This window comes from Macaca mulatta, chromosome X, assembly GCF_049350105.2.
Source record: "Macaca mulatta isolate MMU2019108-1 chromosome X, T2T-MMU8v2.0, whole genome shotgun sequence".
In the NCBI taxonomy this organism is placed as follows: Eukaryota; Metazoa; Chordata; class Mammalia; order Primates; family Cercopithecidae; genus Macaca; species Macaca mulatta.
In genome coordinates this window covers 114,859,013-114,877,314 of record NC_133426.1, presented here as the reverse complement: position 1 = coordinate 114,877,314, position 18,302 = coordinate 114,859,013, and the positions used below count along the sequence as shown (strand labels likewise).

The following is an 18,302-nucleotide window of genomic DNA, read 5'->3' as shown; positions in this document are numbered from 1 at the left end:
ACTTAAAGAAGAATTAACATTCATATTACACAATGTCTTCTAGAAAATAGAAGAGGAGAGACTACTTCCCAACTCTTATTATAAGGCCAATATTGCACTGATACCAAAATCAGACAAAGATGGTACCAAAAAAAATTAAATTGCAAACCAATGTCATTCATGAATAGAAGCAAAAATCCCCAGCAAATATTAGCAAATATAATTCAGCAACATATAAAAAAATTATACACCACATCCAAATGTGTTTTATCCTAGGATGCAAGGCTAGCTCAACATTTGTAAATAAATTAGTATAATCCACTGCATTAACAAACTGAAGAAGAAAAATCACAAGATCATATCAATTGATGCAAAAAGTATTTGGCAAAATTCAATAGTTATTCATGATAAAAACCCCAGAAAACTAGAAATCGAGGGGGAACTATCTAAATTTCAAAAAAGATGTCTACAAAAAAAACCTACATTATAGTTGACACTGAAAGACTGACCTCTTCTTCCCTAAGACTGGGAACAAGGCAAGAATTCAGCCCTCACCACTGCTATTCAACAGAAAACAGAGTGGAAAGGAAGAAATATCACTGTCCCTCCCTGCAGATGACAAGAGGGTTTACATAGAAAGTCCTAAAAAACCAACCAAAACAAAAGAAAAAAAATTAGAAAAATACCTTTTAACCCCCTAGAACTAATCAGTGAATTCAGCAAGGTTTCAATATGCAAGACTATCATACAAAAAATCATTTATATTTCTATATACTAGCAATGAATACATGGAAACCAATATTCAAAATAAAATACCATTAATAGTCACTCCAAAAATGAAATGGTTACGTATGATTCTAACAAAACATACAAGATTTCTATGCTGAAAATTGAACAGTGCTGATAAAATAAATAAAAGAAGATCTAAATAAAGGGAGAGACATATGGTGCTCATGGATTGGAAGACTCAGCATAGTAAAGACATCAGTTTTCCCCAAACTGATACACAGGTCTAATACAATTCCTATCAATATCTCACCAAACTTTTTTCAGATATAGGCAAGCTTATTCTAAACTTTATAGGGAAAGTTAAAGGAACAGGCAATATTGAAAACAACAAACTAGGAGGAATCACTCTATCAAATTTTAAGATTTATTATAGAGTTACAGTATTCAACACTGTGTGGTATGACAGAGGGACACATACGTAGATCAATGAATCAGATTAGAAAACTCAGAAATAGATATACACAAGCACGGCATACTTATATTTTACAACAGTGCAAAGGCAATTCAATGGAGCTGAAGCAACTGGATATCAATAATCCAAAAAAATTAACCTTGACCTAAACTTCATATTTTATGCCAAATATTAACTTAAAATGGATCATGGACTTGAATGTAAAATGTAAAACTATAACATTTTTAGAAGAAAATCTAGGAGAAAATATCTGAGACCTAGGACTTGGTGAAGAGTTCTTAGATGTAACAACAAAAGCACAATCTATAATAGGGAAAAAATCAGTAAGTTGAATGTCATCAAAATTAAAAGCTCTTTCTCTGTGAAAAATCCTATTAAGATGAAAAGACAAGCCACAGACTGGAAGAGAATATTTGCAAGCTACATATCTGACAAAGAACTGGTATCTAGAATACATAAAGCACTCTGAAAACTCAACAGTAAAACAAACAATACAATACAATTAGAAAATGGGCCAAAGATATAAAGAGATATTTAAATGAAGAAGATATGGGGATGACAAATAAACACATGACAAGATGTTGAACTTTATTAGCCATTAGGTAAACGCAAATAAAATCAGTAATATATCACTACCTACCTATCACAATAGCTAAAACTTAAAAAAAAAAAAAAAATAGTGAGAATACCAAATGCTGGAAAGGATGTGGAGATACTGGATCTCTCATACCATTGCTGGTGAGAATACAAAATGGTACAGTCACTTAGGAAAAATAGTTTGTCAGATTCTTTTAAAGTTAAACATATATTTACCATCCCACCTTGTAATTGTTCTCCTGGGCATTTATCTCAGACAGATGAAAATTTCCATCTACACAAAACACTGTACTCAACATTAATCAGAGTTTTCTTTGCAATAGCCCAAAACTGGACATTTTAAAATGTCCCTCAATAGATGAATGGTTAAACAAACTGTGGTACCTCCATGTCGCATAATATTTCTCAGCAATAAGAGGGAATGAACTATTGATACCAATTTGAATGAGTCTCAAATGTATTATGCTGAGTGAAAAATAATGAAAAAGGTCACATACTTTGTGATTATAAAAATTAAATCATTTTAATTGTATATAAAATGATTAAAATGACAGTTATAGAAAAGGAGAACAAATTAGTATTTGTCAGGGGTTATCAATGGTGGGGGGTGGGTGTGACTATAAAGAGGTAGGACAGGAGAGATGGAATATTTCTTGATTGCGATGATGGTTAAACAAATCTATACATCATAAAATAACATAGAATTATAGACACATATCATTCCAATATCAATTTCTTGGTTTTGATATTGTATTATAATTATGTAAAATGTAATGATTGAAGTAACCCAGATGAAGATTACATGAGGCCTTTCTGTACTATCTTTGCAAATTATTGCTAGTCTCTTATTCATAATAAAACCTTTTTTAAAAAAAGAAACCACTTATAAAGCAAATAACTTAAAACAAGAGTGTGGAAGCTAAAACTCAGGTAGTAAATATAAAGTGCTTTATTATAATAGACTGTAACAGTTTGCCAGTTTCGTGAAGGGATCGCTTTTAAATGGGGAAGGTTTGTATAGCCCAGTGATATATAACACTAAGGACATTTAACACGTGGGATCAAAACATGGGATTAAAAAAATTAGAGCCACAGCACACACCAGGGCCTGTCGGGGGGCGAGGGCCTGAGGGAGGGATAGCATTAGGAAAAATACTTAATGTAAATAACGAGTTGATGGGTGCAGCAAACCCACATGGCACATGTATACCTATGTAACAAACCTGCACGTTGTGCACATGTACCCCAGAACTTAAAGTATAAAAAAAAAAAAATTAGAGCCACAGATTAAAATGTCTCATCTTAAACCAAGCAACTAGAAACTGTAAAGTGCAATAAGCCACATAAATTACACTTGTAAGCAGTGAAAAATCAATTGCAAAGGGTTTTTGAGCCAGTTATGGAAGTTTATTTAGTAAGTGCTGGGAATGGAGAAGTTTCATGGTGGATAACCCAGAACCTGTTACTGCAACTGTCATGCAGTTAATTGATTTGCGTATACCCTCAAGTTGTTTTTCGGTATAGAATATATTCATTTCCTGTTGTGCTATGGAAAGAATATTTGCATAGGGTAAAATATTTAGTGTAATTAAAAAGGAACAAGTAGGGGGAAATGACCTCTCTCTGCACTGTCCAAGATGATTAATAATGAGTCACACAAAACTATTTACATGTAAAACAATTACAATTAAATGACATTAAAAATTCAGTTCCCAGATACATTGCAAGTCTTTAAGAGCAACATGTGGTTATGGTTACCATACTAGAACAGCGTAGATATAGAAGTTTACCATCATCATAGAAAGTTCTGTTGGGCAGAGCTGCTCTAAAGCATTACAATCTTGTCATTTCACCAAAATCAGAGGTAGAGTTATAGCCCAAAGAACTCTGACAGCATTTGGTATTGCATTATTTAGGATTTTCATTTACACATAATTCAGTTTTCAGCAATAGTTAGCAGCATGTTGCAGTGGTTAAGTGGTAGGACTTTGGAGTAGAATTGCGTGGATTTCTACCATAGCTCCAACTAAACTGTGTAACCTTGGGCATGTAACTTCACTCCTCTGTGCCTGTTTTCTCATTTTAAAAAAGGTAGGAGCTGCAGGATAATAGTACCTTCCTCACAGAGCTGATGTGAGGATTGCATAAGATAAGCTCAGTAACTGACAATGTGATCTATAAATGCTAGTTATTATTGGCATTATTCTTCAAGTCTAGAAGATGAACTTAGTTTTTTTTTAATATCTAGAATCCAGGTGATCAGTGGAAAGGGCAATAGAAAACGTTCAATCATAAGAGCAGCAAGGGAGCCAGACCCTAACAGGGCCCCATTTGTCTCTTAATGGACATAAACAGCAACCACATCATTCCTCCATAACTTGGGGCCAGCCACAAAAGAGAAGAGACCTTCTCCTCTAAGACCTATTTATCTTGCAGCTTTCAAAAAGTCAAAGGATAACTTCCCATTGGCCTTAAAGGACTCAGAATTGAAAGTTAATTACCATGTCACATCAAATAAAATAAAAGCAAAATATAGTGTTTATAAAAGAAGATTACCCAAACAAGTCACTCAGTAGGAAAGGCACTTGGAATTGTTTTTCCAGCTTTTCTACCAATCAGATCCAAGTACCCGATGCATTTTTATGGTGAAATGTCACTATACCCAATACTTTGTGAATACTACAACACAGGGATACTGTACCTCCATAATCAACTAGAGATGTATTTATTGAATATGCAGGGCACTTCTGCTCTACACCAACTATGACTGGCAGGCTAAATTCAGCCCATCTCATGTTTTTGTGTGGCAAGCAAGGTATGAATGATTCTCACAATTTTAAATGGTTGGAAGAACCACCTTCAAACACTGTTAGAGAACGCTGAATGGCTTTGGAAATTAACTTTTGATGCAGGCTTGATAATGTTTATTAATTAATTCAACCTAAAATTACAAGGCAAAACAATGCTTATATATGAAAAAAATTGTAGTAAAGTCATTTTGACAATATTGTTTGAATCACAAGTAATGTCAAGATGCTTTATCCACTTCCCATGCTGTCACAAGTCAATATGGAATATCCTTTGCACTTGCTTCAAGGTCCAAAAACTACTGCTGGAACTGTAGTCTGAATTCAGAAAATATATATGCTACAAATTTATATAGAAATAGAGATCTTGCTTCTTGTTTTAACTTTTATTTCATTTTATTTTGAGATGGAGTCTCGCTCTGTCACTCAGGCTGGAATGGGTGTTTATAGATCACCACTTTATAGATCACCACTTTATATCCACTAGAATGCCTATAATCAAAAAGATAGATATTAATAAGTATTGGTAAAGATATGGAGAAATTTGGCTGGATGTGGTGGCTCACGCCTATAATCCCAGCATTTTGGAAGGCCAAGGTGGGCAGATCTCTTGAGGACAGGAGTTCCAGACCAGCCTGGCCAACATGGCAAAACCCTGTCTCTACTGAAAATACAAAAATTAGCCAGCGTGGAGGTACATGCCTGTAATCCCAGCTACTCGGGAAGCTGAGGCACAAGAATCACTAGAATCCAGGAGGCAGAGGTTGCAGTGGGCTGAGATCCTGCCACTGCACTCCAGCCTGGGCGACAGAGTGAGACTCTGTCTCCAAAAATAAAAAGAAAATAAGAAAAAAAATGTGGATAAATCTGAAATCTGAACCCTCGAACATTGCTTGCTGATGGAAGGTAAAATGGTACAGCCACTTTTGTAAAGAGTCTGAAAGTTTCTCAAAAAGTTAAACAGAGTTACAATATGACCCAGCAATTCCACTCCTAGTTAAGTACCCAGAAGAAATAAATGAAATCTCAGCTGGACATGGTGGCTCACACCTGTAATCCCAGCATTTTGGGAGACCTAGGTGGGAGGATCACTTGAGCCCAGAAGTTTGAGATCAGCCTGGGCAACATAGTGAGACCCTGTAACTACAAAAAATCATAAATTGACTGAGTGTGTTGGTGCATGCCTGTAGTCCCAGCTGCTCCAGAGGCTGAGGTGACAGGATTACTTGAGCTAGGGAGGTGGAGGCTGCAGTGAGCCATGATCGTGCCACTGCACTCCAGTCTGGGCAACAGAAGAAGACCCTGTCTCAATAAAAAATAAAATAGGCCCGGCACAGTGGCTTATGCCTGTAATCCCAGCACTTTCGGAGGATCACCTAAGGTCAGGAGTTGGAGACCAGCCTGGCCAATATGGCGAAACGCTGTCTCTATTAAAAATACAAAAATTAGCCAGGTGTGGTAGCATGCGCCTCAGGAGGCTGAGGCAGGAGAATCGCTTAAGACCAGGAGGCGAAGATTGCAGTGTGCCAAGATTGTGCCACTGCATTCCAGCCTGGGTGACAGGGCGAGACTCCGTCTCAAAATAAAATGAAATAAAAGTTAAAACAAGAAGCAAGATCTCTATTTCCATACAAATTTGCAGCATATATATTTTCTGAATTCAGACTACAGTTCCAGCAGTAGTTTTTGGACCTTGAAGCAAGTGCAAAGGATATTCCATATTCCAAAATCCATTTAACTGTGTAATTGAGCAGCTTTCACCAAACTTTCAATTGGAAGTGATTAACCTGCCATATAATGCTAAAAGGCACTATTAAGAGAACAACAGAATTCTATTCCAAGCAATGAATATGCTCAATTAAAATCATATGTTTGTGTAACATTGATAATGTATGATGAGAATGTGGTACTTGACCTCTGCGGACTTCCTTCCAAACACATAATGCCAGTCTAAGCATAAAATTGAGGGTTTTTCCACAAAATGACTGACCAGTACTCCTTAAAACTATCAAGGTCACCAAAACAAAATAAATCTGAGAAAGTGTCACAAGTCAGAAGAGGCTAAGGAGATACAATGACTAAATGTAATGTGGTATCCTGGATGGGACAGGATCTCTAGAGATAAACTAGTGAAACCTGAAAAAAACAAAAAAGCATGGAGTATAGTTAATAGCAATATACCAATGTGGGCTTATTAGTTGTGACATACATAGCACAGCAATGTAAGATGTTAATGATAAGAGATTCAGCAAATGGTGCTAGAACAATTTCTATATCCACATGCAAAATAAAGAACTTAGATTCTCACCTCATATCACAGAGAAAAAATGAACTCAAAATGAATCATAGACTTAAATGTAAGAGATGAAGTAATAAAGCTTTTAGAAGAAAACATTGGAGAAAATCACTGAGACCTTGCAATTGGGCAAAAACTTCTTAAGTACAACACCAAAAAAATGGTCCATGAAAGAAAAAAAATAATAAATTGGATGTCACCCAAATTCAAAACGTTTTCACTTCAAAAGACACCATCAAGAAAAGAAAAAGGCAAGCAGCAGACTGGGAGAATATATGTGCATATCATATATCTCTCAGGGACTTGATCTAGAATATAGAAACCATCATTACAACTCAACACCAAAAAGACAACTCGATTTAAAAATGGACAAAAGATATAACAGACACTTCACTGAAGAAGATATATGAATGGCTAAGAAGCACATGAAAATATGCTCACCATATTATAAATTATAATTTATAAATTTATAAATTAAAACCACAATGAGACACCATTTCACACCCACTTAGAATGGCTATAATAAAAAACACAGTAAATAACAAATGGTGGCAAGGATGTGGAGAAACAGGAACTCTCATACATTGCTAATGGAAGTGCAAAATGTTGCTGCTATTTTGGAAAACAGTTGTGCAGTTTCTTAAGAAGTTAAACATATATTTTCCCTGTGATCCAGTAACTCCACCCTTAAGTATCTATCCAAGAGAAATGAAAAAAATATGTTCACACAAAGACTTACATACTAATCTTCTTAGCAGCACTAGTCATAGTAGCCAAAACTTGGAAACTGATGTACCTATCTAATAGTGAGTAGACAGACAAAAATGTGCTATATCCATAAAATGGAATACTATTTGGCAATAAAAAAGTAAGGAAGTACTGATACATACTACGATATGGATGAATCTCAAAAATATTATGCTAAGTGAAAAAAATCAGACACAAAGACTACATATTGTATGATTTCATTTATATAAAATGTCCAGAATAGGCAAATTTATGGAAACAAAAAAGTAGATTAGTGGGTGTCTGGGGCTGGGAATGGGACAGAGGATTGATTAACTGTAAATAGGCATGAGGGAATCTTACTGGAGAGATCAAAAAGTTCTAAAACTGATTTATGGTGATGGTTGCCCCACTTCAGTAAAGTTACCAAAAATCATTTAATTATGCACTTGAAATCAGTGAATTTTATGATATGTAAAATGTACCTCATTTTGAGTGAGTGGTATACAGGAACTCTACTAACCTTGCAACTTTTCTATAAATCTAAAACTATTCTGAAATTTTTGAAAAAAATAATTTAAATAAAAATAAAAAAGTGTATGTTTATGAATTGATATCAGTATTTGACAGTACCTATATGTGTAAAATGACATTTTCAAAGATTAAATAGGTAAAAATCTCATAACAGATCAGCATTAACAGATGAACATTTAAAATCAATTTTGACAGTACGGAACACTAATTCTGAGCTCCAATTAAGCAAAATATTATCCCCTAAAAAGAATTATATTCTTCTCATTGGTAGTCCTCCTGTATTACAAAAAAAAGTACTCAATTACTATTATATTTTGAATTACATCAATAAAAATTTGTTGAAATTTGTTTTCTCTCGTCATAAAAGTACCAACAAAATATTCTTGATTTTGCCTTTTGACCTACAAAGCCTAGAATATTTACTATCTGGCTCTTTACAGAAAGTTTCCCAACTGCTATTCTACACTATAACAGGATAAACATAAACATAATCAATCTCTTTCTTGAATGTATTCTTATCATTACCTAGTTGTGGCATAATGTCCTCTGGATATGCCCTATAAAGGATCAGTCTTGCATTGCTTCTGCTATGGCACTATTTGGGATTTCTATAAAAAGAAACACTATTAGCTTAATAGTTGCAGCAAAGCCTTGACAACATAGTTAATATCGTGATATTAAAGTGCCAACACCACAGCCCGGTATCCTTAAGATGACCCTCATCAAGTTGTGATGTCACCAGGCTATGGACTCACCGAAGTCTCTTAGATATCAAGTGGCTCCCGTGGCATCACACCCTGCCTTTGGCATCACCCTGGCACATCACCTCAGTACGGTGCCATATGCTATCACTGCTGTGGCAGAACCCTGTCCAGACGCCACACCGCCGAGATGTCGGAGTAATTAACTCCCACTTCTTTCCACTCCCTGGGCGGTGGCAGGGAGGGGGAGGGTAGCCACCGTCACCGGTTCGAGCTCAGGAGGTAGTACTCAGCTCCAACCCTTGTCCCTTCCGCCTGCCACTGCAGGTCAGGAACCCCGAGGGACAGGACCTTTAGGCTCCCATAACTCTCTTGCCCTGCCCCCGAACCCATTTCATATGGCCGACTCAACGACCCGCCAGCGACTACCCACCCCGGCTCTTTCACACGGTTCCACTCAAAGCCGCTCCCCATACCTGACTCCATTCTCCAGCTGTCATCCTGGGCCAATTCCACCGGCAACTTGACTACGGGCGGTCGCTAGGAACCCTGGGACTTGTAGTTCCGTACTGCTAGAGGCCAAGTCTGTGAGGGCCCCAAAGGCACCTCCCTGCCCGGAACTGCTCTCAAACTGCAACTCCCAGAGGCGCCGTGCGATGGTAAAGGAAAAGGGAACGAGGAAGGCCGGTGATTGGTGGAGCTCTAACGGCTGTTTTGACTGGCAGCCGGAGCCAGCGAAGTGAGGCGGGCGTTGCTCGCGCGTCAAGTAGTTGCTGGGATAGCGAAATGGAGGGGTGTGTGTCTAACCTAATGGTCTGCAACCTGGCCTACAGCGGGAAGCTGGAAGAGTTGAAGGAGAGTATTCTGGCCGATAAATCCCTGGCTACTAGAACTGACCAGGTAAAGCAACGCTAGGTGTCTTCGCAGCTGGGGACGTCGGCGAAGCCCTACGTGGCTTTCGGGGCCCGGCCCTAGCGGAGGCCCGGTTTCTAAGAGGAGCAGAACCCCGCCCCCGCCGCCCCAAGCAGTCCCCCGGGGTCACCTCAGGACTCGCGATAGGCCTGCGGGGGCTAGCCCCGCAGACCTCAGATTATTTTCCCGTTGGTCCGGAGCTCCACTCCCTGATTTTTGGACAGTTCTAGAACGTCTACCGCATTTCTCAGAAATTGCCAATCAGTGAAAAGGAAGGCTCTTTATATGGATTTATTTACCTTTACTAGTAACTGTATTCAGTAACACATGTGTAATTGAACACCCCTTCCGTGCCAGGCAGTTTGCTAGGAGCTGGGGATACGGTGGAGTGGAAGATGCAGACAGTAAAATAAGCACAAAAACATGTCCGATTACAGATTGTGGTAAATACTCCGCAGAGAAGTTTACGTGGTGCTTTCAGAACACGTTAATAGGAGAATCTGATGCTGAATATGGCTGTCATTAATTGGAAAAGTTTTTGCAAAGAAGGGAAGGTTAGACTTTGAAGCATGAGTGAGATTTCCATGGGGGAATGAGTGGACATTCTAAGCAGAGGCAGACAGAAGTTGAGAAGTGTTTCCTTCTGCCCTCCTGCTCACAGGACCCTCGTGCTTTCATCCTCAGTTTCTGGGATTCATGGTGCCCTCAGTAAGCCCACAAATATTTATAGATGGCCTTGGGTTTCGCAGGCAGTGTGCTAAGCACTAGTGAAACTGTCCTATACTTACAAATCTCCATTTCGTGTCTTTTGGGAGAAAATTAGAAATCAAGAGACTGTTGTCTCTTTTCTGGAACTTTCCTTTATTACTCAACCTGAAAATGGCCTTACCTTTACCTAGTTTACTTCATTATGGTCTGGTGATATTTAAGGATTTAAATTTAAATGTAATAATTTATATTAAGATTTAATAACACTCCATTAGAAATTTAACCATTCTTCAAGTCAATGGCTTAAAAAGGGAAGGGAACCGTATCAAGAGACGTAAAAAACACGAAGAAATGCGATTTATGGATCTTGTTTGGTTCCTGATTTAAACAAACCAACTGCAAAAAGACATTTGGGAGACAGCTGGGGAAATCTGAATACAGACCGGATGTTAGACATTCTAAAGGAGTTAGTGTTAATTTTAGTAAGTGTAATAATGGTCTCATAGTTATATAAGAAATACCTTTATTTTTTACATACTGAAAGACAAGGGTGAAAAATCATGATATTTAGGATTTGTTTTTGGAAAACTCAGCAAGGAAAAAACTAGATAAAGCAAATAGGGCAAGGTGTTTGTTGTTAATTCTAAGCAGTAGGCATGTGGGTTTCTATTCTATTCCCTCTATTTTTGTGTGTTTGAAATTTTTTGTAATAGAGTTTAAAATACCATTTTCTATTCTGTGGGGCTAAGAAATATAGCAGTCACTGCAAATAGGGATTCCTTTTGACAAATAATGACTACTATAGCTTATTTTTATTTTTATTTTTATGTATTTATTTATTTTTTTTTTGAGACAGTTTCGCTCTTGTTGCCTAGGCTGGAGTGCAGTGGCGCGGTGTCGGCTCACTGCAACCTCTGCCTCCTGGGTTCAAGCGATTCCCCTGCCTCAGTCTCCCAAGTAGCTGGGATTACAGGTGCCTGCCACCACGCCTGACTAACTTTTGTGTTTTTAGTAGAGATGGAGTTTCACCATGTTGCCAGGCTGGTCTGGAACTCCTGACCTCAGGTGATCTGCCCACCTCGCCCTCCCAAAGTGCTGGGATTACAGGCATGAACCACCGCACCCGGCCATAGCTTATTATTTTTTATAAAAAGTAATTTTCTTGTTCTCTGTGTGTTGTGTTTTCTAAATTATATTTCTAATTTATTTATGGTTTTAAGTTATAGATAATTTCAACTAGTTTAATGAACATTTCTTCCCCCATTAGATTCATGTGTTCCTTCTACAACATCTAACTTGAGGTCAGTGTGGTAGTAGAGATTTCAGAGTCAGAACTTCACTGACAGTTGTGTCCCAGCTTCACTATTTAGTATCCGTATGACCGTCCACAAGGTGCTTACCTGAGGAGTTTTAGTTTCCTCATCTGAAAAATGGAGATAATAAGCACTGTGTAGAATGATAGGAATTACATGATACGATGCATGTAAAACTCCCAGCACAGTGCCTGACGTAAAAGTACGTAAATAATGTAATAGTAAAACAACCAAAGATGTATTTCTGTCAAAGCATTGAAATCAGTTTCTTGCTCTACTACTTTCCTTGTCGTATTCTGCCCAGAATTACATATGTTCATCAATGTCATTCTCCCCATGTTACTTAAACTTTCATCTATCTTATACCAGTAAGTAATATAGTTTAAGGTTACCTACCTGAGGATCCAGTGCTCTGCATTTCGTATTTTCAAACTATAGATTTGCCAGCACCAGTATTTTTTTTCCTTCCTCTTTTCCCTTCTGTTTCTCTTCAAGAATGTTTCTATTACTGCTTCTCTGTAGGACAGGAGAACTGCATTGCACTGGGCATGCTCAGCTGGACATACAGAAATTGTTGAATTTTTGTTGCAACTTGGAGTGCCAGTGAATGATAAAGATGATGTGAGTACTTTGATAAAGTTGAGTTGATAAATTCCCAGTTATCTTTATACTCCAGACTGGTGTTTACTGAAGCCTGTGCATTAAGCTCATAAAGAAAATTGTAACCTTTGCAACTGGAAAGTTATAGCATGGCCCTTGTGATCAAGCATGAGACTCATGGTTGCATTATTTTACAGCGTTATGTTTGCCACTCATACTCTGTGATTTAAGGTAAACATACAGGAGAGGCTGAGGTGGGAGGATTGCTGGAGCCCAGTAGTTTGAGGCTGCAGTGAGCCATTGTACTCTATCCTGGGTGACAGACAGACCTTGTCTCTAAAAATAAAAACAACAAAAATAAACGTACAGATCAGGGCTTCTTATGGTGAACCCTAAAAGACCATAAACTCTTTCTATTATGTTGGATTTTTTTGTTTTTTGGTGAATATGGCCTGAATAATGAGGACCTAGATAACTTTTTTGTTACATAAAGAGATTTATTCTAATGGTATGGTTATATTAGGATTAGATTTGTGAAGAGTAAGAATGGAACCTTTTTTGTAAGCAAATATTTTTTTACCTTTGTAAAGCTCCTTGTTAACCCTGCCTAAATGTTAGCACTAATCCTTGTGCCTTTTTCCCCTGGTGTTTCTACTGCCTACTTCTTTTATAGGCAGGTTGGTCTCCTCTTCATATTGCAGCTTCTGCTGGCCGGGATGAGATTGTAAAAGCCCTTCTGGGAAAAGGTGCTCAAGTGAATGCTGTCAATCAAAATGGCTGTACTCCCCTACATTATGCAGCTTCCAAAAACAGGCATGAGGTATGGTTCCATCCCTAGGCTACTTCTGTTGAGTTCTAAAAGTGTATACAAACACAGATAGATCTCTGCATTGTTTTCTTCTTTCTACTCCATCTTTCCAGATCGCTGTCATGTTACTAGAAGGTGGGGCTAATCCAGATGCTAAGGACCATTATGAGGCTACAGCAATGCACCGGGCAGCAGCCAAGGGTAACTTGAAGATGATTCATATCCTTCTGTACTACAAAGCATCCACAAACATCCAAGACACTGAGGGTAACACTCCTCTGTAAGTGACAAGTAGCAGTCATTTGTATTCTACCTGACGTTAGCCCTCTTGCAATAATTCTTATACATCATTTCTTTTTTTATTCTGCTTATAGACGCAATACGTGTTAATGGCAAAAATGTTAAATTGCACAAAATGTAAAGATAAAAATTGCCTATTATCTTGCCACTCAGAAATAACTACTGATCACATTCTTGTGTATTTCCTCCTGGTCTCTTATATTCAGATGTGTATATTTTACACATACATATTTTTTTAGCAAACTTGGGGTCATACTGTGTATGTAGTTTTAGCTCTTGTTCTTTTCACCTCAATAGTATATTATAAACATTTTCCAATGTCATTAAATATGTTTAAAACTTTTTTAATGGTTATGTACAATTCTGCTGTATAGATGTGCCATAATTTAATCATTCCTCTATTACTGTATATTTAAACTTTTTTGAGTTTTTCACTATTATAAATAATGGTACATTGAGCCAGGCATGATGGCTCATGTCTGTAATCCCAGCACTTTGTAAAGCCAAGGCGGGAGGATCACTTGAGGCCAGGAGTTCAAGACCAGCCTGGGCAACACAGCAAGACCCCTGTATCTAGAAAAAATTAAAAACTTAGCCAGGCATGGTGGCATGCACCTGTGGGACTAGCTACTCAGGAGATTGAGGTGGGAGGATTGGTTGAACCCAGGAGCTCCAGGTTACAGTGAGATGTGATCACACCACTGCACTCCAGCCTGGGTGGAGCAAGACTTTGTCTCTAAAATAATTGACTAACTTTGTACAGAAAACGTTTGGCCACATTTCTGATTATTACCTTCATATAGACTCCTAGAAGTTGAATTGCTGGGTCAACAAATACACACATTTTAAGACTTGCTATATGTTGCCAAATTGCTTCCAGAGGAGTTGTATCATTTTACCCTCCCAACAGCAGTTTAAGAGTGCCCATTACCCCCTCACCAACACTAAATTATCCTTTTGTTATGTGAAAATGATATTTCATAGATGTATTTCATAGATGTAATTGACATTTTTATTAATGAATTTGAACTTTTTTTTTAATGTCCATGGCTAATTACATTTCTTATCTAATTGTACCTTTTTGTGTCCCTTTCTCTGTTTCCTTTTGGGGAATTAATTTATTTTCACAGCGTTTTAAGTGCTCTTGATTTGACATGGTAAAATATTAATGTTCTGCAACATTAGTTGAAAATATTTTTCCTAATTTATCTTTTCATTTTGTTCATAATTTCTTTTGCATAATAGAAGTTTTAAAATTTCTACATAGTCAAGCCCATTCATCTTTCCTCATGACTAGAAAGCTCTTCCTTACCCTGAAATTAGTTAAATATTCACCTGTCTTTTATTATAGGTTATTTTAGCGTTTCATTGGTTTTGATTGAGGGTTAGTGTTATTGTTTTGCATTTAACTCTTAAAATCCATCTCTAATTGAATTATGTGTATGACCTGAAGCTGGCCGTTACCTTGATATGTTTCCACAGTACTTGGCCACTTTTCTTCTGTGTTGAATGGTGACTTTTTCTTGAACCAGAAGTTCTGTGAGTCTTCTTTTTAGTCCAGAGTGAGGTTCAGCCTTTTCCAATTTGACTTTAAACCAACTTTTAAAAAGTATTATTTTCTTAACTCTTAGTTTTTAAAATCTTTCCTGCATTCTAAGAGACCCTGTTTAGAAAGACCTGTATGCCCTACCTCTTTTCTCCATAAATAGAAAGGCAGGATGGCCTAGAGGAAATCTAGGAGTCAGAAAAGATAAGAGTCCTGGGAAGAACATAGGATTTATGAATAGCTAGATGATGTTCACCCAATTCAGACTCTACCACTTACTAACAATATTAAATACTTATATTAAACAACTTATAAGTTACTTAATCTTCCTTGAATCTTAATTTCCTCATCTGTAATATAAGGATAATAATTCCTTCCTTACTAGATTATTGTGAGGTTTAAGTAAAACAACATGTAAAGTGCCTCGTTATACCCTCCTGGCACTCTTAAGTGCATGGCAAAAGTTGTTACCCTCTTCCACTCAGTTTACTGCCAAGACATGTCAGCATAGGTAGGAACTTTAACCTCTGTCACCATTTCAACTGTAAAATGGTGATAATAATACTTTGCTAACTTACAAGACAGATACATGGATTAAATGAGATAAAATCTTTTTTTTTTTTTTTTTTTTTTTTTTTTTGAGACGGAGTCTGGCTCTGTCACCCAGGCTGGAGTGCAGTGGCACGATCTCGGCTCACTGCAAGCTCCGCCTCCCGGGTTCACGCCATTCTCCTGCCTCAGCCTCCCGAGTAGCTGGGACTACAGGCGCCCGCCACCTCGCCCGGCTAGTTTTTTGTATTTTTTAGTAGAGACGGGGTTTCACCGTGTTAGCCAGGATGGTCTCGATCTCCTGACCTCGTGATCCGCCCGTCTCGGCCTCCCAAAGTGCTGGGATTACAGGCTTGAGCCACCGCGCCCGGCCGAGATAAAATCTTTTAAACTGCTTTTTCAAACTTTAAGCTGCACAAATTACTATTAACAGATTATGAACTGGGGCTTTTCTAAATTCTAACCCTGAATTATTACATGTAGTGTTTGAGGTAAACAATTACTTATCTCTGTAAAATAAGAAAAGTGTTCCTTAGGCTGGTTTTTAGATCCCTTCTTCTATTGTAAGTAGAACCAGAATTATGATTTACAATCTGGTATTTCAAGGCTTTTTTTGTAGAATTTTAACTTAACAGTCTCCCCATGCAAACCGATGTTTCTTTCCGGATTAAATAACTTTCCAATGTTACCATTTCCTAATCATATGCACTTTAGATTACCTAGCAAGAAATCCTAACCGTTACATAGAATTGGTAGTGATTAATTGGTCTCTGGTGGTCCCTGATTTCAGACACTTAGCCTGTGATGAGGAGAGAGTGGAAGAAGCAAAACTGCTGGTGTCCCAAGGAGCAAGTATTTACATTGAGAATAAAGAAGAAAAGACACCCCTGCAAGTGGCCAAAGGCGGCCTGGGTTTAATACTCAAGAGAATGGTGGAAGGTTAAACAGCTTGGATTTATTCTTACTTTGTATGTTGTGTTGTTGTCCCCAGTGTTCTGCAAACTAATGTATTTGTGCACAAGACATCATCTACGAATGATGACGTTTTCTCACCTTCAAAGTCTTATAAACATGTTGACTCTTGTTCCTGCTGAGTTACTAGTTCGAAGCTTACAGCTTGTTTTCCAGGCATCAAATAACTGTTGAGATTGTTCTACTGTTGTCATACATTCTTATATATTGAATTCTGGTTAATTTTGAGTAACTAATTCTGTGGCTGTTGTGAGTCTTCAGCACCCTCCCACGTACCTTATATCCCTCTCTGAAACAGAACAGCTCCAATAGCAACAAGCCAGTTGTTCTGCCACGTTTCTGTGTGGATTCTGTAATGTTCCTCCATACAGTTAAAACATCCTAACTTGCTTTTCAAGCTCACTCAGCCTACGCCAAATATTTCTGGTTTTTTTTCAACCATGAGGTTTAATTTATTTTTGTGATAGGAGGGATATTTACATATTTTAGTGGACCAAATTTTAAGTTGAATGGTGTGCTCTAAAATAATGAAAAACAATAGCCCATATACCTATGTATTTGTTTTTGATGGGTTGTTTACTCTGAAATAAAATGTATGGTTTTCTTTAAAGGAAGTTTTAAAGTACCTATTTTGAGTCATCCTGTATTGAAAAGAATGTCAAGCTTGTTAAAATGACATGTAGCAAAAATGTATTTTGATTTGTATTTCAGAAACCAAAAAATAAAATGTTGAAAGAGTCTTCCAATTTTTCTTTCAAATTAGCTAGAATTCACTTAAGCCTTAAAATCCTTAGTAAAGACATTTCTCAGTTTTTGGTAGCTTTAAGTCAATTAAATTAGTGAAGCTTGAATTGTAGCTAAAATCTTTTAAAATAGCCATCTTCTGAATTGCTAATTAAATGTAGATCAAAAGGAAATTAGTAAGTATAAACTTGAGCTCAATTTAGGGAAGCATCTTAAATGATACTAGTCATAAAATCTAATGAACTCCAAGTAACTTTCAGATTATTTTTATTTGAATTTTATGCTGCAACTACTGCTTGAAATAAGTGATCCAAGTGAACGTACAAACTTGCATTAATTTTGGGTCAAAGTCTTAATGATCAGTAGCTAAAATGAGTTTCATAAACATCAACTGTGTTATTGATATAGAAACTCCTTTTACAGAAGTATTTTGAGTGCTAACAAACAATCAGAGAAGCATCTTACGGAACAAAATTATTGAATGCTGGAGATATAATTGATAGCAAGGGAAATAATATTTCTAGTATTTTTAGTGTGATCAGAGTAAAGCTTTGTCTATTACGACTGAAGACATTTACTCTTCATAAATATTGAGTTGTCTGAGGTAATAGGTTTCATGGGTGTAAAAGGAAATTCATCTGGGTTCTTCCATAAGCAATACAAATGGAGCTAAGCCACAGGTAATTTGTAGGCTTTTGGCATTTTAGGCATGACTTGTTAATATTTAGACCACAGATTTGTATAAACTGAAGATATTAGTGGCCTCAGATATTGATCAGATTGTTACCTGTGTCTGTAGGAAAGGTGATAGAAATGAAGCTGATTCAAGGTCAGCAGATTTTACAGTTCCAAAACAAACTCAAAAAAAGATAATTTGGCTGGGTGTGGTCGCTCATGCCTGTTATGCCAGCATATTGGGAGGCCAAGGCGGGCGGATTACCTGAGGTCAGGAGTTCAAGACCAGCCTGGCCAACATGGCGAAACCCCACCTCTACTAAAAAGAATTAGC

At 37.4% G+C, this 18,302-nt stretch overlaps 2 protein-coding genes across 6 annotated transcripts in view; one reads left to right on the top strand and one right to left on the bottom strand.

Moving 5' to 3' along the window:
• ATG4A (autophagy related 4A cysteine peptidase) overlaps positions 1–9,375 on the bottom strand; it is a 72,863-nt gene extending 63,488 nt beyond the window's left edge. Inside the window, exon 1 of one of the 4 annotated variants that reach the window (NM_001261491.1) lies at positions 9,318–9,375. In NM_001261491.1, the coding sequence (NP_001248420.1) occupies positions 9,318–9,327 (10 nt within the window). In that variant the 5' untranslated portion in view covers positions 9,328–9,375. Of the gene's footprint in view, positions 1–8,665; positions 8,759–8,895; positions 9,165–9,274 lie in introns of those variants that run through there. The other 3 variants (XM_028841766.2, XM_077987731.1, XM_077987729.1) reach the window with 3 other exon arrangements.
• A 211-nt stretch (positions 9,376–9,586) lies between these two features.
• On the top strand, positions 9,587–17,289 carry PSMD10 (proteasome 26S subunit, non-ATPase 10). 2 transcript variants are annotated; one of them, NM_001261105.1, is made up of 5 exons: positions 9,587–9,741; positions 12,297–12,395; positions 13,048–13,194; positions 13,296–13,462; positions 16,368–17,285. In NM_001261105.1, the coding sequence occupies exons 1-5, from the start codon at positions 9,628–9,630 to the stop codon at positions 16,519–16,521; spliced, it is 681 nt and encodes a 226-aa protein (NP_001248034.1). In that variant the 5' UTR covers positions 9,587–9,627; the 3' UTR covers positions 16,522–17,285. The 2 variants fall into 2 exon arrangements, with proteins under 2 accessions (NP_001248034.1, XP_014983426.1); XM_015127940.2 differs by having other exon boundaries at positions 9,606–9,741; positions 13,296–13,383; positions 16,368–17,289.
• The last annotated feature ends 1,013 nt before the right edge of the window (positions 17,290–18,302 follow it).